This window comes from Erythrolamprus reginae, chromosome 10 (genome assembly GCF_031021105.1).
Source record: "Erythrolamprus reginae isolate rEryReg1 chromosome 10, rEryReg1.hap1, whole genome shotgun sequence".
Classification (NCBI taxonomy): Eukaryota; Metazoa; Chordata; class Lepidosauria; order Squamata; family Dipsadidae; genus Erythrolamprus; species Erythrolamprus reginae.
Window position 1 is genome coordinate 37,844,363 of NC_091959.1, and position 24,007 is coordinate 37,868,369.

Here is a 24,007-nt window from a genome sequence, read left to right on the forward strand (position 1 = left end):
GATTCGGCCTACCAATCCTGGATCTCTTCGCGACCAATGCGAACGCCCAACTCCCTCGCTTCTTTTCCAGATTTCCATCCCCGGGAGCGGAAGCAATCAATGCCCTCCGGAGTCCATGGCCTCCAGGCCTACTCTACGCATTTCCTCCAATTCCAATTCTCCCGGACGTGATTCACAAGGTCCTCACCGAGAGGGCCCAAGTAATCTTAATCGCCCCTCATTGGCCCCGCCGGCCCTGGTTCGCGGATCTCCAACAGCTGTCCGTCCAGGACCCTTGGCGACTCCCCGTTTCGGGGGATATGCTGCGGCAGGGGGCCTCATTCCATCCAGACCCGGAGTGGTTCCATCTCACCGCCTGGCTGTTATCAGGAGAGACTTAGAGCTGCGTGGTCATGACCCCGATTCAGTGGAGGTCATTTTAAAGGCCAGAAGGGGTTCGACCAATCGAATCTACGACCACACGTGGTCCAAGTTTCACCAGTGGTGTCTACAGGAAGGTCTCTCTCCTCTGTGCATCCCCATACACAGAATCATTTCCTTCCTTATGCAAGGCTTCCATAAAGGACTTTCCACCAGCACCCTCCGGCGTCATCTGGCAGCCATTTCATCTGTCCTAGGGGGTCCCCGCAGACAGCCTCTCCGATCCTTCCCTGAAGTTCAGGAATTCCTCAAGGGCATAGCCAACCTCAGACCTTCCAAGGTCCACAGGTATCCATCCTGGGATTTGCCACGGGTTCTCCATTCCCTCACGCAGGCACCATACGAACCCCTAAAATCGGCGTCCCTCAGGTACCTATCCTTTAAGGTAGCATTCCTGGTGGCTATTACCTCTGCACGATGCATTTCGGAGTTGGCTGCCCTCTCAATCAGGCAGGACCTTTGTCAATTTCATCAGGACAAGGTAGTCTTGCGACTGGACCCCACCTTCTTACCCAAGGTCAGTTCCATGTTCCACAGATCTCAGGATATTGTCCTACCATCCTTCTGCCTCCAACGAGACCATCCCTTGGCAATTAGATGGCACACCCTGGATCTTATTAGAGCGCTGAGAATCTATATCCAACGCACTGGACCCTTTCGGAGGTCAGAAGCACTGTTTATAGCCTATCACCCCAGAGTCATGGGGACCAAAGTGTCTTCAACAGTAATAGGCCGTTGGATCAGAGGGACTATATCTAAGGCCTATGAATCGGCCTCCCTCTCAGTCCCAAGGAACATCACAGCGCATTCCACCAGGAGCGCAGCCACCTCGGCCGCTTGGGCGACTCAAGCCCCGTTGGAGGAGGTCTGCAAAGCAGCCACTTGGGCCTCGCCAAATTCCTTCATCAGGCACTACAAGATTGATGCTTACGCTTCAGCGGACGCTGCCTTCGGCAGAAGGGTACTCCAATCCGTTATCTCACACGATAGCAATCTAATCCCTCCCTAGGGACCATCTATTGGGTATGTCCCATGTGACTGCTGGACCCGCTCCTTCAGTACGGAGAATAGGCGTTGATTGCTTACCTGAACGCCTCTTCTCGTACGGTGAGCGGGTACAGCAGTCACTTCCCGCCCTTGTATGTGTCTTCTTTACCTTCTATAATCCTTTTCCTCTAACAATAAGAGTTGAACACTACAGAGCTTCACAGCTGAGCCTAGTCTATGGATTCGCGAATTCTGGGGAAGGGGCGGATCCGGCAAGCTTTTTTAACACTAGGCTCAGTTCCACCGGATTGGACATGAGCAACCCATGTGACTGCTGTACCCGCTCACCGTACGAGAAGAGGCGTTCAGGTAAGCAATCAACGCCTATTTGTTTGAGTTTGAGTCAACAGACTCAAACTCAACCCTGATAAGACGGAGTAGCTGTGGGTTATGCCTCCCAGGGACAATTCCATCTGTCCGTCCATAACCCTGGGGGGGGGGATTATTGACCCCCTCAGAGAGGGTCCGCAACTTGGGCGTCCTCCTCGATCCACAGCTCACATTAGAGAACCATCTTTCAGCTGTGGCGAGGGGGACGTTTGCCCAGGTTCGCCTGGTGCACCAGTTGCGGCCCTATCTGGACCGGGAGTCACTGCTCACAGTCACTCATGCCCTCATCACCTCGAGGTTCGACTACTGTAACACTCTCTACATGGGGCTACCTTTGAAAAGTGTTCGGAAACTTCAGATCGTGCAGAATGCAGCTGCGAGAGCAATCATGGCCTTCCCAAGGTATGCCCATGTTACACCAACACTCCGCAATCTGCATTGGTTGCCGATCAGTTTCCGGTCACAATTCAAAGTGTTGGTTATGATCTATAAAGTCCTTCATGGCACCGGACCAGAATATCTCCGGGACCACCTTCTGCCACATGAATCCCAGCGACCAGTTAGGTCCCACAGAGTTGGCCTTCTCCGGGTTCCGTCGACTAAACAATGTCATCTGGCGAGACCCAGGGGAAGAGCCTTCTCTGTGGCGGCCCCGACCCTCTGGAACCAGGTCCCCCTGGAGATTAGAATTGCCCCCACCCTCCTTGCCTTTCGTAAACTCCTTAAAACCCACCTCTGCCGTCAGGCATGGGGGAATTGAGACATCTCCCCCGGGCCTATACAGTTTATGCATGGTATTTTTGTGTGTATGTTTGCTTTTAATAATGGGGTTTTAGTGTTTTAAATTATTAGATTTGTTGTACATTGTTTTATTGTTGCTGTGAGCTGCCCTGAGTCTACGGAGAGGGGCGGCATACAAATCTAATAAATAATAATAATAATAATAATAATAATAATAATAATAATAATAATAATAATAATAATAATAAAATGACGGAGGAGAGAGACTTCTGTTCCAAGCCGTTCTCCATCCCTGGGCTTAAAAAGAGAGATGTTAAGACTTTGGCTAAGGGGAATTCCTACTTAGCAGCACAGAGAGGTTTAGATGGCTTTTGACAGGATAACATTCCTCTGAAAATGGCTTCAGGTGTACTGTGGGGGATTGACAGCCCTTCAATCTCTCCTCTGCAAATTTTTCAAGCTCCAGGCTCCATCCTGAGAAACCAATTTAGATTATTTTGATGACTTCTTCCCCGTTAACCAAAGTTCCTTGACCCAAGAGCTGTCAGGTCAGAGCAATGGGAAGGGAAAGAAAGCGTGCAGAATGTCCAGTGGGGCCAAATTTGTACACTCTTGGTTTCACTAAGTAGAGCTGGTCAAGCTACTTGAAGGTAGCCCAATGGGTAAATGAGAGTGTGAAGGATCTTTTCCCAGGTGTATCTTCAGACTACTAGTTGGATACCCGTGTTTTGTTACGAAACTATGTGATCAGGCTTGATAAATTGATAGTTAAAGCTTAAACATTAATGAGTAGTTGCACTCCTTCTCTCTCTCAGGCTTGCCTCACAGATATCTTATCCCCTTCTCTCCCTTTCAGGTGGGGAGTGGGAGTAGAACACCCTAGCATGAAATAGAATGTCTAAACTCTAGCGCGCAGGCCAGATGAGTCACATGCTCGCCACGCCCACTGGCAGTTGGAACAGAGTTCTTTTCAGGTGGGGAGGGCAAGTAGAACATCTTAACTCCTTATTATCAGAGCATGTTAATAACAATATAAGAAATAACTAATGATCTGATGGTCATTTCAAAAAAACCTTTCTTAGCGATCCCCTAGAAGCCAAGAGGACACATAGGTGCCAAGTTTGAAGTTTGTAGGCTTTATGGTTCTGGAGATTTTGTGATGATGGTGAGTGACATTTGGCTTTTATATATATAGATTTCTGAGGAATTAAGCATTAGTCTGATCTGTAAATCAGCCCCTGCAGTATAAGCTGGTCTAGGCTTAGAAGCCAGTGCCGTTTACATCAGGACTACTTTTGTTGTAAACCTATACTAAAGAATCTTGCCAGTCTGAAAACGATAGTAACGATTTACACCCCGCAGGTCAGGCCATACTTGGAATACTGCATCCAGTTCTGGTCACCACGATGCAAAAAAAATGCTCCTAGAACGAATGCAGAGGAGAGCAACAAATATTATTAGGGGGCTGGAGGCTCAATTGTGTGAGGAGCAGTTCTGACAGCTAGGTATCAAAGAGAAGGATTGGAGGTGGAGGAGACACACAATATTTCCTGTAGGCACTGTCACCAAGAATAGAGGATTGACTTATTCTCTAAGGCAGTGTTTCCCAACCTTGGCAACTTGAAGATATCTGGACTTCAACTCCCAGAATTCCCCAGCCAGCATTCGCTGCTCTAAGGCACCTAGAGAGCAGGAGAAGTAATGGGTGGAAGATCATTAACCTAGAAATAAGGAGAAATTTTCTGACAATGAGAACAGTTAAACATTGGAACAGTTTGCCTCCTGAATTTAGTATTTAGCCTTTAGACTTATATATGCTTCATAGGGCTTTTACAGGCTTCTCTAAGCGGTTTACAGAATTACAATCCGGGTCCTCATTTTATCCACCTCGAAAGGATGGAAGGCTGAGTCAACCTTGAGCCGGTGGTGAGATTTGAACTACAGCTAGCAGTTAGCTGAAGGACCCTGCAGTGCTGCACTTGAATCACTGCGCCAACCCGGCTCTTTGTGGGCGCTCTGTCATTGGAGGTTACAAAAGAGACTGGACATTTTACTAGGGTGATATAAGGTGGGGGTTGGACTAGAAGACCTCCGAAGTCCCTTCCAGGCCTATGATTCTTCCCCCAGGTCTGATCTTTGCTTGCATTATAGTTCTGTCCCAGACTCAAATTTCTTTCCTTTGATTGTGGTCTTGGTCGCACTTTTTCCTTCGGAAGGATTAATGGGTTTTTTTCTGCATAAATGTTTCACTGTAAATTTTCTTCTGGGCTACAGATCTGAATTGGAGGCTGATGGAGAATGGCTGAGCCTCAGAAATATACCAACCCGGTTTTGTAAAAAATGGGGGGGGGGGGCACGATCCCCAGGCCAAGGCCCACTATTGGGCTGTGGCCTGTTCAAAACCGGGCTGTGATAGGGATGAGTGAGCATGTACCTGTGAAGCTCCATGCCCAGCTCACACAAATGGAGCCATGATTTGGAATCAACTCCCTCCAGTGATTCGTACCACCCCCACCCTCCTGGCCTTCCGACTCATCTTTGCTGGCAAGCCTGGGGCCATTCAGTGCTAATATCTAGCCCCCGCTGATGTCATGAATGGGTAATTTAATAGGATGAATGTGGATGATTGCTTTTATGACCTGGGGGTTTTAAACTATTTTGACATTAGATTTCTTACACGCTTTATTTTTGTATTTTGAATCTATCTCCGTTGTGAGCCACCCTGAGTCTGCGGAGAAGGGTGGCATAGAAATCTAACTAATGAATTAATAAATAACTATGTATTTGTCAGACAGACAGACAGACACATGCACACTGTACCAGGCCGCCAAGTTTCGTAAACTACTCAAGACTCACTTATGCCGCCAGACATGGGGGAGTTAAGATATTCCTTCCCCCTAGGCCATTACAAGTTATGCATGGTATGTTTGTGTGTATGTTTGGTTTTATAATAAGGATTTTTAGTTGTTTTATTAATTGGATTGCTACATGTTGTTTTTTATCATTGTTGCTAGCCGTCCTGAGTCTACGGAGAGGGGCGGCATACAAATCCATTAAATAAATAAATAAATAAATAAATAAATAAATAAATAAATAAATAAATAAATAAATGTTTGGGGACCCCTGCATTAAAACCCACACATTTCTTCGCTAGAGTATTATGGTTCCAATCAGTGTTCCTTTTGTAGTAGAAGAGGGAGGAAAACACACAGATTAATTCGTAACCCAGTTCTTCACCCTTATTAGCTTTCTAGTCTCACCTTTCCCATTGCTTGATAGCTCATAGGAGAACTGTTTTTAGCTCATTTGTACATTCAGGTCATCTTTTGTTTTGTCCGAGTTCAGATCCCAATCTCATGAAATTTCCCATGAGGTCTTCAGATCCTGGGTTTAAATGGCGACCTAGAGAAAGGATCAGCAGTGTAGTACTTTTAACAGCTGGGCAAGGCTGTTATCTTGAAGGGCTTCCGAGATGCTTTTAATTGAGAGGTTTTCTAATTGCACAGTGCAACGTGAGTAAAATGTCCTTCAAGACCGGATCGTTACGTAGAGAAATCTTGGGGGGGGGGGGGGGGGGGGGGCTGTCTCTCAGCAGAAACATAGAGTTGGTCTCCTTATTGCCTTCTGGTTTTTTTTCCAACTTGCCAATCTAATCTTCAACCTCTTGCCCTGCTGCCCTTAAACTTCTCACCCAGCCACAGTCATCTACATGCATCGCACCTGAGAACCACAATAATTGCAGCTGGAGTCCCGATGCGAATTTTTATTTTTAACCTTTCTGCAAAAGTGCAGCATTGCAGATTGGAAGGGAGGGGGACGAAATACAGTTAGACAGCAAGTCATCCAGTGGTTTTACAGTAAAGATTTTACAACTGAGTGTTCTGACCTAGGCTTCCTGATCAAAGAACACAGCACAGACAGCATCCCCAAAAACCTTTTTTATTTTAACGGCTGGTAGTTATTTTCATTCCCGGGTGTAATAAGTCCCAAACAGTGATAACAAGTCCAACAACAGTCTTTCGGGGAATGGCAGATAAACAAATGAACCGTGATCTGATAAATCTAATCTAATAAATAAATAGAAACATAGACGATTTACGGCAGAAAAAAGTCCTCATGGTCCATCTAGTCTGCCCTTATACTATTTCCTGTATTTTATCTTACAATGGATATATGTTTATCCCAGGCATGTTTCAATTCAGTTACTGTGGATTTACCAACCACGTCTGCTGGAAGTTTGTTCCAAGGATCTACTACTCTTTCAGTAAAATAATATTTTCTCATGTTGCCTTTGATCTTTCCCCCAACTAGAAGACTGACGGCAGAAAAAGACCTCATGGTCCATCTAGTCTGCCCTTATACTATTTTTTGTATTTTATCTTAGGATGGATCTATGTTGCATCCGGTCCATTTGGCTTGATTTTTCTGAATAGTTGAACCAGTTCTAACCCAGCTGAGTCTATTAGATTTGATTTCCAAGTTCAATTCAGGCATTCCATCAAATGGGCTTCGGACTGAAACTACAGGCAGACCTCAAAATGGAGCCCCCAAATTTTGGTTGTTAAGAGAGACATTGCGTTAAGTGAATTTCATGACCCTTCTTGCAAGAGATGTTAGGGGAAGAGTGAAGTGAAGATTAGAAACATAGAAACATAGAAGATTTACGCAGAAAAAAGACCTCATGGTCCATCTAGTCTGCCCTTATACTATTTTTTGTATTTTATCTTAGGATGGAACTGTGCTTATCCCAGGCATGTTTAAATTCAGTTACTGTGGATTTACCAACCACGTCTGCTGGAAGTTTGTTCCAAGGATCTGCTACTCTTTCAGTAAAATAATATTTTCTCATGTTGCTTTTGATCTTTCCCCCAACTAACCTCAGATTGTGTCCCCTTGTTCTTGTGTTCACTTTCCTATTAAAAAAACTTCCCTCCTGAACCTTATTTAACCCTTTGACATATTTAAATGTTTCAATCATGTCCCCCCTTTCCCTTCTGTCCTCCAGACTATACAGAGTGAGTTCATGAAGTCTTTCTTGATACGTTTTATGCTTTCTGGACAAACTGCCAAAGACCAATTAGCAAAAAACTTGGCAAGGCCAAACAGAAACACGGAGTCTGAGCTAGAGTGACACGGATTGAACAAAGTTGCTTCCTGCAATGAGCCCTTCCATGTGCTCCATCTATATAGCCTATAAGGGAAGGGCCAATTATCTCCAAGACTTACTCCCGAGTAGCCCTTTTCCCCTGTGACTCTTCTTGCCTTCTGACAGTTCTGCGCATGTGCGCATTGGGAAAAGGATCCCCCTGTTCCTCTGCCTTGCTCATGTCAGACTCTGGAGGCTCTAGAGTTAGCACAGATCTCCCAGATGGTCCTGGCTGGGAATCTCTGCCTCTGTCACCAAGCCTTCTCCATCCTCCAGGCCTGGCCCATGTTCCTCTCCAACCTCCTTGCTGTCTAACTCTTGCTACCAGCATCGCAGGCTGCTTGTGGGCCACAATACAGTGCTACCTCTACTTAAGAACGCCTCTACTTAAGAACCTTTCTAGATAAGAACCAGGTGGTCAAGATTTTTTTGCCTCTACTTAAGAACCATTTTCTACTTAAGAACCCGAGCCTGGAAAAATTTCCCAGGAAATTTGAGAGCGTCACGAAGGCCCAGCCATTCCTCCTGCGTTTCTCTCTCTGGCGCAATGTATGGGAGGCAGCCTCATGCCGGGTGTATGAGAGGCGCGTGCTCCTCTTCGCCGCCTCAGAGTCCCTCTTTTTTTTAAGCCTTAAAGTTTTGGATTTTTTTTATTCCCTCCCCTCACCTTCTTCTTTCGGCAGCGACTGTCCTCCTCCTCTTCTTCTTCCTCCTCCTCCTCCCACCCAAATTCCGAGCTTTTATTTCTTTCCTAATGGGTTTGCATGCATTATTTGCTTTTACATTGATTCCTATGGGAAAAATTGCTTCTACTTAAGAACGTTTCTACTTAAGAACCTGGTCACGGAACGAATTAAGTTCTTAAGCAGAGGGTACCACTGTACTGAGATCCTCAAGCTGGAAAGTCCCAATTATCTGTGTGTGTGTGTGTGTGTGTGTGTGTACATACATACATACATACATACATACATACATACATACCTCAAAAATGAGTCTTAGGGGGTCATGTATCTCTGCGTGGTTTGTTCTGGTTTGGATAGTTGAAATAGATTTGACAAATTGCATGCCTGCGTTTCATTTAAAGGCTAAATTTCATTTGGCATCAATTGCTTTTTCCGGGTGTGCTTACTAAGAGGTTATGTGCTAAGCCACCTACTCTGTTTACCCAGCTAATGATCTGTATGTAATAATTAGCAAGGGAAGGCATCATTAAAGTATTAGCGTGTAAGAGGACTTGATTGGCATAAGCAAACTTTGCGTGTTCATGGTCTCCATTTTTAAAGAGTCAGTGGTGTTAATGCTCAAAATGTCTTGGTTTTTTTCTTTTTCTTTTCTTTTCTTTTCTTTTTTTTTTGAGAGGCAAAAATAAAACTTCAAAACCAGTTTCTCTCTCTCTCTCTCTCTCTCTCTCTCTCTCTCTCTCTCTCTCTCTCTCTCTCTCTCTCTCTCTCTCTCTCTCGGGCACAGTCTTTCTGGTACTGCTTCTTAAAAATGAGAAGGGATTAGCAAGTTGAATGAATTTGAAACCTTGCTTTGAAAAGTTGAAGTCCTTACTTGTCATAGTCTCAAGCAACAATCCATGCTTTGCCTCCATCCATCCATCCATCCATTTATCTTTCTATCTAATCTATCTATCTATCTATCTACCTACCTACCTACCTACAGTATCTACCTACCTACCTACCTACATTATCTATCTATCTATCTATCTATCTATCTATATCCATCCACATATGAATGACAGTAATTTCCCCCCCATTTAGCACAGTTATTTTTTAAAATAGCCCAATCTGCATCCAGGAAAAATACATGTGATCATTTACAAGTATTCAAAGCTAATGCCATTTATTTATTATCTGAATAGTGGAGCTATTTTAGGAATTTAATCATTGCTGTGCAAATCCTTTGAAGCTCTACGTTGATGGTGAACCTTTTTTTGGCTCAAGTGCCAAAAATTTGTGTGCATGGGAGGTAGAGTACACATGCATGCCCAAACCCATAATGCAGTGCCCTCCTCCCATGCACAAGCACAACCCCTGCACTGCCCCCTCCTCCGTCCATCCACAAAGGCATTGATTGATTGTTTGATTGATTGATTGATTGATTGTTTGTTTGTTTGTTTGTTTGTTTATTTATTGGATTTGTATGCCGCCAACAGTAATAAAAAACAGCATGTAAATCCAATACTAAAATAACTAAAAAACCCTTATTGTAAAACCAAACATACATACAAACAAACATACGATGCATAAATTGTAAATGCCTAGAGGGAAAGAATATCTCAGTTCCCCCATGCCTGACGGCAGAGGTGGGTTTTAAGGAGCTTACGAAAGGTGAGGGGGGGGCAATTCTAATCTCTGGGGGGAGTTGGTTCCAGAGGGCCGGGGCCGCCACAGAGAAGGCTCTTCCCCTGGGCCCCGCCAAACGACATTGTTTTGTTGACGGGACCTGGAGGAGACCAACTCTGTGGGACCTAACTGGTCGCTGAGATTCGTGCGGCAGAAGGCGGTCTCGTAGATACCCTGGTCCGGTGCCATGAAGGGCTTTATAGGTGATGACCAACACTTTGAATTGTGACCGGAAACTGATCGGCAACCAATGCAGACTGCGGAGTGTTGGTGTTACATGGGCATTTTTGGGGAAGCCCATGATTGCTCTCGCAGCTGCATTCTGCCCTCTCTAAGCAGTTTACAGAGTGTAATCATTTTGTCCCAACAACCTGGGTCCTTATTTTACCGACCTTGGAAGGATGGAAGGCGGAATCAACCTTGAGCCTACTGAGATTCAATCTGCTAAACTGTTGCAGAAGTAGCTTGAGTACTGCACTCTAACCACTGCACCATCGAGGTTTCCATATTTCCTAGGATGTTTTTTCCCTAGGAAACAGGTGGGTGCTAACTTCCTTCACCTTCCTTTCCCTCTGACAAGTTCTAAGCACTTTCTGGTCGGCAGGCTGGGCTGAAGCCAACATTTCACAAACCAACTTGGGGGTTTTGTCAGCTCCCTGAGACAGGGTCTTTTCCTAAAGGAGGGGCTTTGCGTTGTCCTGCTTGCCGTACAAGATAAGATGAGTCCTCTTGCCTAAACATCAGTTCCGATATGATTTGTTTTGCATCTGGAGAGCACTTAATAATCTGTGCCCTGCCTTTTTAAGCACTTAAAGACAGAATTATTTTGTTTGGGATTTTAAAAATAGTAAGTGAAGGGGGGGAGTGACTGGATAAAGCATCTTCAAGCAGTTGACAACCATTCCCCCCATGCTGTGTGTTTGGTGATTGATCTATCTATCTTTCTTTCTTTCTTTCTTTTCTCATTTTTCTCTTCCTTCCTCTTTCTTTCTGTTTCCTTTTTTTCTCTTTTTCTTTTTTTCTTTCTTTTTCCTTTTCCTTTTCTCTTCTTTCATTTTTTTCTTTCTTTTTCCTTCTTTCTCATTTTTCTTCCTTCCTTCCTTCTTTCCTTCCTTCCTTTCTTCTTTCCTTCTATTTCCTTTTTTCTTTCTTTTTCCCCTTCCTTCCTTTCTCTCTTTCTTTTTCCTGCTTTATTTCTCTTTCTTCTTCCTTTCTTCTTCCTTTCTTTTTTATTTATAAAAGTATTTGCAGTATAACAAACCCACATTTTCTCCTTTAAAATGGATTTTCTGGAATTTATACTCCTCTGATGGATCCCCATGTCGTGCTCCTATCAAAAACTTAAAAGATTTTCAAAATCCTTCCAGGCTAAATTTAATTTCCCCCCTTTCATTCATTCAGGTCTCGCTCAAGATCGCCGAGAAGACGGGCGCACACCCCCGAAAGGCATCGAGAAGAGAGGAGTGTCCCGACTGCCTATCGTGTGAGCAACAGCCCGGGCATTAGCAGAAGACGCACCCGTTCAAGGTACACAATGTGCTTGCAGTACAACTCTGTTGCTTCAGAATGAGGCATTCTTGATTTACGTGGCTTTGTCCGATTTATTATTATTGATTTATGTCACTTTCTCCATTTGCTTTTAAAATATAGCTAGTCCTTGTTTAACAACCACAGTCAAAGTCGGTAGCACAGCTGTTAAGTGGACCGGTCACAAAGTGAAACCATTATTATTATTATTATTATTATTATTATTATTATTCCAAAGCCAAGTCTTTCCACTTGGTTAATTGGTCTATCTATCAGGAAATTTCTCTTTAGTTCAAGGTTGGGTCACTCCTTGATTAGACTCGGGGCGGCTAACAACAGTAGTACAAAACAGCATGTAAATCCAATACCGAAACAGTTAAAAAACCCTTATTTGTAAAACCAAACGTACATACAAACAAACATACCATGCATAAATTGTAAAGGCCTAGAGGGAAAGAATATCTCAGTTCCCCCATGCCTGACGGCAGAGGTGGGTTTTAAGGAGGTTACGAAAGGCGAGGAGGTTGGGGGCAATTCTAATCTCCGGGGGGAGTTGGTTCCAGAGGGCCGGGGCCGCCATAGAGAAGGCTCTTCCCCTGGGGCCCACCAAACGATATTGTTTTGTTGACGGGACCCGGAGAAGGCCCACTCTGTGGGACCTAACCGGTTGCTGGGATTCGTGCGGCAGAAGGCGGTCTCGTAGATACCCTGGTCCGGTGCCATGAAGGGCTTTATAGGTGATGACCAACACTTTGAATTGTGACCGGAAACTGATCGGCAACCAATGCAGACTGCGGAGTGTTGGTGTTACATGGGCATTTTGGGGAAAGCCCAGGATTGCTCTCGCAGCTGCATTCTGCACAATCTGAACTTTCCGAACACTTTTCAAAGGTAGCCCCATGTAGAGAGCATTACAGTAGTCGAGCCTCGAGGTGATGAGGGCATGAGTGACTGTGAGCAGTGACTCCCGGTCCAAATAGGGCCGCAACTGGTGCACCAGGCAAACCTGGGCAAACACCCCCCTCGCCACAGCTGAAAGATGAAATGCCTTATGGTCTTCGGCTTCTGTTTACAGACCTGTGAAGGTCATAGATGTGAGAATCAGCCACTGTGAATGGTCACTAAAAGAGACGTTCACTAAACAAGGACATGTCTTTTGTTTGTTTTTTAACCAGACATTCTTTGGGATGCTTTCTCCCAGAGGCTAGGACGAAATCATTTTCCTTCCATAGATTTCCTAGACAATTCGCTGACCCCTTTTCATTACAGGTTGTGGCATTGAGACCCCCGTTCCAAAGGGCATAAAGCCGAGCTTTATTTGGAGGATTATTTGTATTGCTGTTGTTGTTGTTGTTATAACATTCTTTCAGTAGACGCTTCTGGGCACGGATCCCAGTTTTGTTAATAATTGCAAATATAAACCGGCCAGAAAGCAAAAGAGACAACGCTCATAGACTAAGACACGAATCCAGGAGAGTGATATATAGAAAGTAGCAGGAGTGAGGTTGGGCGCCTTTCAGCATCTTTATGGCCCGAATTATTCTCTGATTTAGGAGGCTTTTGGTTTGGAGGAATGCAAACAGCCCGACAGAGAGAAAGCTTCCCAAGGAGGGTGATGTTTATTGTGGTGGAAGGCAGTTGCATCCATCTCCATTGCCCGAGGTTTTAAAATAGGCTCTGTGGGTTTCCCTGCCTTCTATACATCCTACCTTCTCTGCGGAGAAGTACACACCCGTTTAGATCCATCATTGTAAAAGGGTGGTAAGATACGTGCTGGAGATCTTAGCACCTCTCTTCCCAAGCTGTTGGAACACTTGACCCCATGTTAGAAGTGCTGTACAGGTTACAACAGTTCATTTAGTGACCGTTCAAAGTTTACAATGGAGAAGGATTTAGGGGTAGTGATTTCTGACAGTCTCAAAATGGGTGAGCAGTGTGGTCGGGCAGTAGGAAAAGCAAGTAGGATGCTTGGCTGCATAGCTAGAGGTATAACAAGCAGGAAGAGGGAGATTGTGATCCCCTTATATAGAGCACTGGTGAGACCACATTTGGAATAATACTGTGTTCAGTTCTGGAGACCTCACATACAAAAAGATATTAACAAAATTGAACGGGTCCAAAGACGGGCCACAAGAATGGTGGAAGGTCTTAAGCATAAAACGTATCAGGAAAAGAGTTAATTAACTCAATCTGTATAGTCTGGAGGACAGAAGGGAAAGGGGGGGACATGATTGAAACATTTAAATATGTTAAAGGGTTAAATAAGGTCCAGTAGGGAAGTGTTTTTAATAGGAAAGTGAACACAAGAACAAGGGGACACAATCTGAAGTTAGTTGGGGGAAAGATCAAAAGCAACGTGAGAAAATATTATTTCACTGAAAGAGTAGTAGATCCTTGGAACAAACTTCCAGCAGACGTGGTTGGTAAATCTACAGTCACTGAATTTAAACATGCCTGGGATAAACATATATCCATTGTAAGATAAAATACAGGAAATAGTATAAGGGCAGACTAGATGGACCATGAGGTCTTTTTCTGCCGTCAGTCTTCTATGTTTCTATGTTTCTAAGTTACGACCGTTGCAGTATCCCTGTGGTCACATGACCAAAATTCGGGCACTTGGCAATTTTGTTCGTATTAATGATGATTGCAGTGTCCGGGAGTTATGCAGTTCCCCTTTTATGACCTGACAAGGAACGTGGATTCCACTTTTCAACAACTTCAGGGATTTACGTTTACAACTGTGGCAAGAAAGTTCACAACATGGGGCAAAATTAACTGAACAACTTTCTCGCTTAGCAACAGTAGTGTTGGGCTCAGTTGAGGTTGTAATTCGAGGACTGGCTGTACTGGTCTAATTTGCATGTGTCTCATTCTCAGTTTGTCTTTTTTTTTTTTTACAATGCACATTTAAAGCACCACTTAAGATTACCTGCATGGTGGCCCAAAAATTGGGGATTCTTAATTAATTAAGATGACCAGATTTTTCCTTTCATTAATTAACTGTATATTGTCTTTATCACTGCTGTGAGCCGCCCTGAGTCTGCGGAGAGGGGCGGCATACAAATCTAATAAATTAATAATAATAATTTTATTTATTTATTTATTTATTTATTTATTTATTTATTTATTTATTTATTTATTTATTTATTTATTTATTTATTTATTTATTTATTTATTAGGTTTGTATGCCGCCCTTCTCCTTAGACTCAGGGCAGCTTATAACATGTTAGCAATAGCACTTTTTAACAGCCAGCCTATTGCCCCCACAATCCGGGTCCTCATTTATTTATGATATATAATAATATAATAAAATTTGGTATAAGTTTTATGATGGGTTGAATAAAAGAATACTTATGTAATAGTATATTTTATATCAGATGGTATAAAATGTAAATTCTGTAAATAGTAGTAATACACATAGTTCATTTTTTTTTCTCCATTTACCTTTTTCTCTCTCTTAATATGACTTGTAAGATTCTTCAAGACTTCTGAGTAGAAGAATGGAGCAATTTTGGCTCCTTTTTTGTTCTGTGTTTTGTCTGTGTTTTTGTTTTGTCTTGAAATTAAAAATCAATTGAAAAATTAAAAAAATAATAAAAATAATATCTATTGATTTATAAATAATCAATATAATTGATATTGACTATATAAATTTTACGGTCATAGACCATCAATATAATATTAATAATAATTAAAAGGAAAAAGAACAGGAAACAGGACTTTTGGCTGAGCAACCAAGATTGACCCATTGTAACTATACAAGAGATGTACATATCTCACTATGAAGGCATACATTTGCGATGAATGCTGCCGCGCAGAATCTGGCCACCTGTGCCGTAATCCTGGCCTGCTCATCCCCAAGCAACCACCAGAGATAGGCAACGTCCGAGCGGCCAGGATATCCCTCAATAAGTGGTAGAATATGCTTTCTCCTAATGTCAGTGTAAAAGGAGCATCTCAGGAGCATGGGTCCCTCAGTCTCCACCTCTCCTGAGCCACAAGGGCAAAATCTTTCAGTGGCTAGAGTTCCCTTGTACTTGCCGTACAAAACGGCAGATGGAAGCGCACGGCACCATACAAGAGCAAATGCCTTTCGATGGCTTGCTGACTCCGGCTGTCCCAAGTATCTTGCACCTGGTTTCTCTTCAGATCGTATATTGATAGAAACATAGAAACATAGAAGTCTGACGGCAGAAAAAGACCTCATGGTCCATCTAGTCTGCCCTTATACTATTTTCTGTATTCTATCTTAGGATGGATATATGTTTATCCCAGGCATGTTTAAATTCAGTTACTGTGCATTTATCCACCACGTCTGCTGGAAGTTTGTTCCAAGCATCTACTACTCTTTCAGTAAAATAATATTTTCTCACGTTGCTTTTGATCTTTCCCCCAACTAACTTCAGATTGTGTCCCCTTGTTCTTGTGTTCACTTTCCTATTAAAAACACTTCCCTCCTGGACCTTATTTAACCCTTTAACATATTTAAATGTTTCAATCATATCCCCCCTTTTCCTTCTGTCCTCCAGACTATATAGATTGAGTTCATTAAGTCTTTCCTGATACGATTATTTATAATAAATAAAATAAAATAAATTTGGCCCCTCAGGGAATCTGCACCTGTCCCCAGGCAGAGTCTTCAGTCTCAGGTAGAGCATCAACTCAAGATTGGTGTCTCTAGGATAGCCATTCTTGTGTTGTGGCTTGTCAGCCACCGGTCCCTCCAGCAGCCGAATCGGAGGAGGAAGCATGGGAGTCAGGGTCAACATCAAGGCAACCTGAGAGCTCCAAGGGGGAGGAGGCAATGGAGCTGGCAGAGAGAGAGAGGCGGAGCCTGAGCCATCCGTCAGCTCTCAAATGGAGAGTCAACAGCCCCAGGTCTGGAAGTGTCTGATGAGGATGAAGAGGAACAGCTGGGCCCTGGGCCTGATGTGCAAAATCCCAGCGACCAGTTAGGTCCCACAGAGTTGGCCTTCTCCGGGTCCCGTCGACTAAGCAATGTCGTTTGGTGGGACCCAGGAGAAGAACCTTCTCTGTGGCAGTCCCGACCCTCTGGAACCAGCTCCCCCCAGATATCAGAGTTGCCCCCACCCTCCTTGCCTTTCGCAAGCTCCTTAAAACCCACCTCTGTCGTCAGGCATGGTGGAATTGAAATTTCCCTTCCCCCTAGGCTTATAGAATTTATACATGATATGCTTGTATGTATGAGTGGTTCTTTAAATTGGGGTTTTTTAGATGTTTTTAATATTAGATTTGTTTACATTGTCTTTTTATATTGTTGTTAGCCGCCCCGAGTCTTCGGAGAGGGGCGGTATACAAATCTAATAAATACAAATACAAAATACAAAAGGCAAAGGAGAGGAGAACAGTGGAAATCTATGAGCCGGTCCTTGGGACAGAAGAGCCACCACTGCTAGTAAAGGCCAATCCCTAGCTCTGGGGATAAAAGGCAGGGGGCAGAGATGAATAGGTGTGGCAGACAACTATTCATCTCCCTTCCAGGCAGATTTGTTAGCCTGCGTGTGAGAGAGAAAGTTTTTGCTAATAAAGAAATCATTAATTCAATTATAGAAGGTTTGTCCTGTTAGGGGAGCTGGTCAGAACACCTCACAAGCTCAAAATATTCTTTGCCAGCCTGTAAATTCTGAGCATGCGACTCTGAAATGGGACGACGTTAACAGCACATTGGGCTTTGGGGATCTGATGTAAGAAGAATCAGTAAGAGAAGAGCGATCATGATATATCGGCTGATCTCTATTTATCAAGACTTGGTCCAAGGCTCTTTCGGTGAAAGCCAAGTCAGAGCAGCCTTTGTCTGCAGAGGGCAACGAGGTCCTGCCGTAAATTAAGCCGGGCTGGATTTTCCCCCTTCCTCCCTCCCTGTAATGAAAACTAATGAATTTTTCACAATAACTTCAGCAGATGCTACAATCACGTCCTGTGCCTGCATCAATCTGAGCGCTTCACGTCCGCCCTGATTTGGGGTTAAAAGCAGAGCCATTCTTCCTTTTCCTCAATCTTTTCCCGACTTAAAATTGGTTTCCTCATTTGTTCATTTATCCAATGTGTATCCCATCTTCATTTTTTGGGAAATGATGTTGCTATAGCATCATACCGCTTACATACCGCTTCACCATGCTTTTCAGCCCTCTCTAAGTGGTTTACAGAGTCAGCCTCTTGCCCCCAACAACCTGAGTCCTCATTTTACCCACCTTGGAAGGATGGAAGGCTGAGTCAACTTTGAGCCGGTCAGGATTGAACTCCTGGCAGTGGGCAGAGTTATGGAAGGAAGGAAGGAAGGAAGGAAGGGCTGACAATCCTTATATACCACTTCACAGTGTTTTACAGCCCCCTCTTAAGTGGTTTACCGAGTCAGCCTCTTTTTACCCACCTCGGAAGGATGGAAGGCTGAGTCAACTTTGAGCCAGTCAGGATCGAATTGGAGGCTGTGGGCAGAATTAGTTTGCAATACTGCACTGGCTGCCGATCAGTTTCCGGTCACAATTCAAAGTGTTGGTCATGACCTTTAAAGCCCTACATGGCATTGGACCAGAGTACCTCCGGAACCGCCTGCTACCGCACGAATCCCAGCGGCCGATGAGGTCCCACAGAGTCGGCCTTCTCCGGGTCCCGTCGACTAAACAATGTCGTCTGGTGGGCCCCAGGGGAAGAGCCTTCTCTGTGGCGGCCCCGGCCCTCTGGAACCAACTCCCCCCAGAGATTAGAACTGCCCCCACCCTCCTTGCCTTTTGTAAACTACTCAAGACCCACCTATACCGCCAGGCATGGGGGATTTGAGACATCTTCCCCCAGGCTCATTATTATTTATGTTAGGTATGTATGTGCTGTTTGGTTTTAATTATGATATGGTTTTTAGTTATTTTTAATATTAGATTTGTGCCATTGTAATATTGTTGTGAGCCACCCCGAGTTTTCGGAGAGGGGCGGCATACAAATCTAATAAATTGAATTGAATACTGAACTTGGATGGATGGATGGATGGATGGGAGGGAAGGATGGGGTGGGATGAAGGAAGGAAAGAAGGATGGAGAGTTGGATGGATGATAGACTAGATAGAGAGACAGACATGGAGACAGGGAAACATAGATAGCAATAGCACTTACATATCGCTTTACAGTGCTTTACAGCCTCTCTGAGCAGTTTATAGTCAGCACTTTGCCCCCAACAATCTGGGTCCCATAGACAGTCCTTGCCTTAACAACCATTGTTCAATGATCTTTCAAAGGCATGACAATGTTCTGATACCCAAAAAGATGAGTGAATAAAACCTGATTCTTCTCAATTCAGACCATGAGCTCTCTCATTGAGCTACAATGTGAGCCCATAGCTGTGCCAACATCACTTATAGTATGAAGTTGAAGGACACCAACCCATTCACGGTGGACTCGTGAAGCCTTTCCCAGAGCAACCCCACTAAGGGGCACGTTCTTTGCTAGAGGAAAAAAGAAAAAAGGAAACTGGATTGAGTCAGATAAGAAGCATCACCTACCCTTTCCTCTGAAATGAAGCCTTTCCCTCCTCCTTCAACCAACATGTACTTTTTCCCTTCCTGATATCTCAAGGAAGAGACTGGAGATTAAGGAGCAAGCTTTGCACTTGATAAAAGAATTGGACATTGTTTTGATTGGGAGAAAATGTTCCCAGCCGCAAAAAAGCTGGGTGTTATCTCAACAGCTCAGCAGAATGCCAAGTGTTTCGCTTATCCCCCTTGTTTCATGTCTGTAAGGCGATAGCTCTTCTGTTAAACATCTTCATCTTAAACCACAGCAATTTTCAGTCGCAATGGCTGGTTTGTGCTACCTGGTCAAAGCAGCCTCACACAAGCTGGGAGGGAAGGAAGGAAGCTGTTTATAGATCCCCTGTGGTGCACATTAAGTCTCAGCTACATATTGGTGATCTTTAAAAAGATGGGCTTTGCGAGAGCAATCATGGGCTTTCCCAAATATGCCCATGTTACACCAACACTCCGCAGTCTGCATTGCTTGCCGATCAGTTTCCGGTCACAATTCAAAGTGTTGGTTATGATCTATAAAGCCCTTCATGGCACCGGACCAGATTATCTCAGGGACCACCTTCTGCTGCACGAATCCCAGCGACCGATTAGGTCCCACAGAGTGGGTCTTCTCCGGGTCCCGTCAACTAAACAATGCCGCTTGGCGGGACCCAGGGGAAGAGCCTTCTCTGTGGCGGCCCCGGCCCTCTGGAACCAACTCCCCCCAGAGATTAGAATTGCCCCCACCCTCCTTGCCTTTCGTAAGCTCCTTAAAACCCACCTCTGCCGCCAGGCATGGGGGAATTGAGATACCCTTTCCCCCTGGGCCTTTACAATTTCATGTGTGGTATGTCTGTATGTATGTTTGGTTTTTTATATTAATGGGTTTTTTAATCATTTTTAGTATTTATTGGATTATTATTGTACATTGTTTTATTACTGTTGTTAGCTGCCCCGAGTCTCCGGAGAGGGGCGGCATACAAATCCAATAAATAAATAAATAAATACATACATACATACATACATACATACATACATACATACATACATACATACATACATACGAACGAACAGGGGTCTCAAACCCGGGCCACTTTAAGACTTGTGGACTTCAACACCCAGAATTCCTCAGCCAGCAAAGCTCAACACCTCACCTCAGCAAAGCTGGCGGAGGAATTCTGGGGGTTGAAGTCCACAAGTCTTAAAGTGGCCTCTGCATTAGAAGTACAATGGGGTCCTTGGTGCTCTCTGAGCTTGGTGGTTTTCTTGCAGACATTTCATTACCCAACTAGATAACATCATCAATGCTAGAAGACAGTGGGGATAGTGGAGTGGAGAAGAAATGGGAGGAGATGGAGAAGGATTGTGAGGTCCGTGGGGCTTTCTGAGCTTGGCATGATGTTTCATTACCCAAATTAGGTAACATAGAAACATAGAAGACTGACGGCAGAAAAAGACCTCATGATCCATCTAGTCTGCCCTTATACTATTTCCTGTATTTTTATCTTAGGATGGATCTATGTTTATCCCAGGCATGTTTAAATTCAGTTACTGTGGATTTACCAACCACGTCTGCTGGACGTTTGTTCCAAGGATCTACTACTCTTTCAGTAAAATAATATTTTCTCATGTTGCTTTTGATCTTTTCCCCAACTAACTTCAGATTGTGTCCCCTTGTTCTTGTGTTCACTTTCCTATTAAAAACACTTCCCTCCTGAACCTTATTTAACCATAAATGTTTCGATCATGTCCCCCCATATTTAAATGTTTCGATCATGTCCCCAGCTAGCACTGATATGGGTCAGGAAATGTCTCCAAGAAAACCACCAACCTCAGAGAGCACCAAGGACTCACTCACATTTCAACTCTGAGCTACAAATATTCTCTCCTTTATTGGAGGAGGTCTATCGCTAGCCAGTAGAACCTAAGACGAGCCCTGCTGAATCAGGCCAAAGCCCATCGAGTCCAGCATTCTGTGTCCCACAGTGGCCCGCCAATTGTCCATGGGGATCTTGAGCAGAAAGAGAAGGCAAGACCCTCCCTTTCCCTTGACCCCCAACAAATGGGACCCAGGGGAATCCTGCCGGCCTCAACCAAGATAGAGGTGGCACATGGACATCCGTTTCCATATTCCGTAACCATATTCTTAGTTAGACAAGTGTTGGCCAACCCAACTCAGTCTACCCAATGCGAACAGGGAACATGCCAACAGTTTGTGGAGTGGTGGCAAGCTGGCCCCGCCCCCCCAGGCAGCCACACACGCGTCCAACCCCACCCCCGTCAACCATAGCCCTGATGCAGCCCTCAATTGAGTTTGACACACACACACACACACACACACCTTGATGTGATCACTAACATCACTTCCAGCTGTGTGAATTTTGTGACTCTACCTGAGAGGAAAGTGCGCTTGCTAGTGCCTGATGTTTTAAGTACAAGTAGTCCTTCATTTACAACTGTAATCGTTGAACTAGAATTGTAAGTCATGCTGGTTGTTAAGCAAGTCATCCACTTTGCAGCGGCCATTGAGCAAACACCATGGTGGTTAAAACGAACGCCATGGGTCTTTTAAGTGAACCATGTTGTAGCCCCCCATGGGACTATTTTTGCTAGCAACCAGAAGTAAAATACATATTTCGATAAAAAGTAAGGAAGGAGAAAGAGAGAGAGAGATAATGTGAGTGAGTGAGTGTCTCAGGGAAGCTCAGGAAGAGCCGGGGTGGCGCAGCAGGTAGAGTGCTGTACTGCAGGCCCCTGAAGCTGACTGTAGATCTGTAGGCCAGCGGTCCAAATCTCATCACCGGCTCAAGGTTGACTCAGCCTTCCATCCTTCCGAGGTGGGTAAGATGAGGACCCGTATTGTGGGAGTAATATGCCGGCTCTGTTTTAAAAAGTGCTATTGCTAATATGTTGTAAGATATATTAGGTAGGTAGGTAGGTAGGTAGGTACGTACATACATACATACATACATAATAGGTAGGTAGGTAGGTAGGTAGGTAGGTAGGTAGGTAGATAGATAGATAGATAGATAGATAGATAGATAGATAGATAGATAGATAGATAGATAGATAGATAGATAGATAGATGTAGGTAGGTAGGTAGGTAGGTAGGTACATACATACATAGATAATAGGTTGGTAGGTAGATATAGGTAGGTAGGTAGGTAGGTACGTACATCCATCCATATATACATACATACATTTCGGAGGTAGATACATACATACATACATACATACATACATACATACATACATACATACATACATACATAATAGATAGATAGACAGACAGACAGATAGATAGATAGATGTCCCGCTTTAGCACTTGCCCCTAACACGAGCCCAGTGTCGCATCCACCATGGCCATCCCCAGCCCTCTGAGGTCAAACACAACCCTGATGCGTCCCTCAGCAAAATTGAATTCAACACCCCTGTTTTTGTCCTAACAGGGCTGATCTGTGTGTTCCTGTTTCCTTTTCCAGAAGCCCACACGAAAAGAAGAAGCGGCGGTCACACTCCCACCTCAAGTCCAAAGCAAGGTCCCACTCGCCTTCCGTCTCGCCAGGAAAACAACCGGCCCATAAGAATTCCAGCCATTCAGCCAGCATCTCTCCTGTGGAGAGCCGAGGATCCAGTCAAGAGCGTTCTGGGTAATGAGCCCCCAAGGGGCCCCTATTCCGGCTGAGCATATAAATAATCCAAAACGGGAAAGTAAACAATGATAAAAGCTGGGGGGGGGGTGCGCTTGCTGATTCTCCGCCCCCAAAAAATAATAACAATGATAAAATCCAAATTTGGTTCCCTTTCTTCTTCAAACCTTGTGGGGGAGGGATGAACGCAGCGAGCCAGCTTTGAGCGTGTTGGAATTGTAAATGCTGGTTACCTGTTTGACTTTCCCTTCTGCATCATCTAGTGAAAAATCAAAGGAGACTTGAAGAGGGTTATGTAGATCGCTCCGCGCAGCTCTGCGAAGGGGCTAGGCTGGTGCAGTTGAAGTGTGAGGAAAACAGGCTGGGAGGGTGGGGGGTTCACCAACGCTCTCCTGCTCAGAAAAGAGAAAATAGCCTGCTTCTCTCCAGTGAAATACCAACATCTTATATGTGATGCTTCTGTTTGCAGAGGTGGGGATTAGGTAAAGAGAGGGAGGGACGGACGGACAGACAGACTGACAGACATGTATGGGTAAAAAGGATGGAGGGATGGATAGAGATGGGAGATAAATAGACAAACAGACATGTATGGATAAAAAGGATGGATGGATGGAAATGGGAGATAAATAGACATGTATGGATTAAAAAGGATGGATAGATGGATGGATAGATGGATGGATGGATGAATGGATGGATGGATAGATGGAAATGGGAGATAAATAGACATGTATGGATAAAAAGGATAGATGGATGGATGGAAATGGGAGATAGACAGACATATATGGATAAAATGGATGGATGGAAGGAAGGAAGGAAATGGGGAGATAAATAGAGAGATTGACACATGTATGGATTAAAAGGTTGGTGAAGGTTGATGGGAGATAAATAGGCAGATAGACATTTATGGATAGAATGGATGGATAGATGGATGGCTATGGATAGATGCATATACAGTGGTACCTCTACCTACGAACACCTCTACTTATGAACTTTTCTAGATAAGAACCAGGTGTTCAAGATTTTTTTGCCTCTTCTCACAAACCATTTTCCACTTACAAACCCGAGCCTCCGAAACTGTAACCGGAAAAGGCCGGGAGAAGCCTCCATGGGGCCTCTCTAGGAATCTCCTGGGAGGAAACAGGGCTGGAAAAGGCAAGGAGAAGCCTCTGTGGGGCCTCTCTAGGAATCTCCTGGGAGGAAACAGGGCCGGAAAAGACGGGGAGAAGCCTCTGTGGGGCCTCTCTAGGAATCTCCTGGGAGGAAACAGGGCCTCCACCCTCCC

The 24,007-nt window shown here is 44.4% G+C and overlaps 1 protein-coding gene across 12 annotated transcripts in view; it reads left to right on the plus strand.

Annotated features, from left to right (window-relative positions):
* SFSWAP (splicing factor SWAP) overlaps positions 1-24,007 on the plus strand; it is a 151,944-nt gene that overhangs the window by 116,921 nt on the left and 11,016 nt on the right. For 7 of the 12 annotated variants that reach the window (XM_070762561.1, XM_070762562.1, XM_070762565.1 and 4 more), the window contains 2 exons: positions 11,434-11,559; positions 22,525-22,725. In XM_070762561.1, the coding sequence (XP_070618662.1) occupies positions 11,434-11,559; positions 22,525-22,725 (327 nt within the window). The remainder of the gene's footprint in view (positions 1-11,433; positions 11,560-22,524; positions 22,726-24,007) is intronic. The other 5 variants (XM_070762563.1, XM_070762564.1, XM_070762571.1 and 2 more) reach the window with 1 other exon arrangement.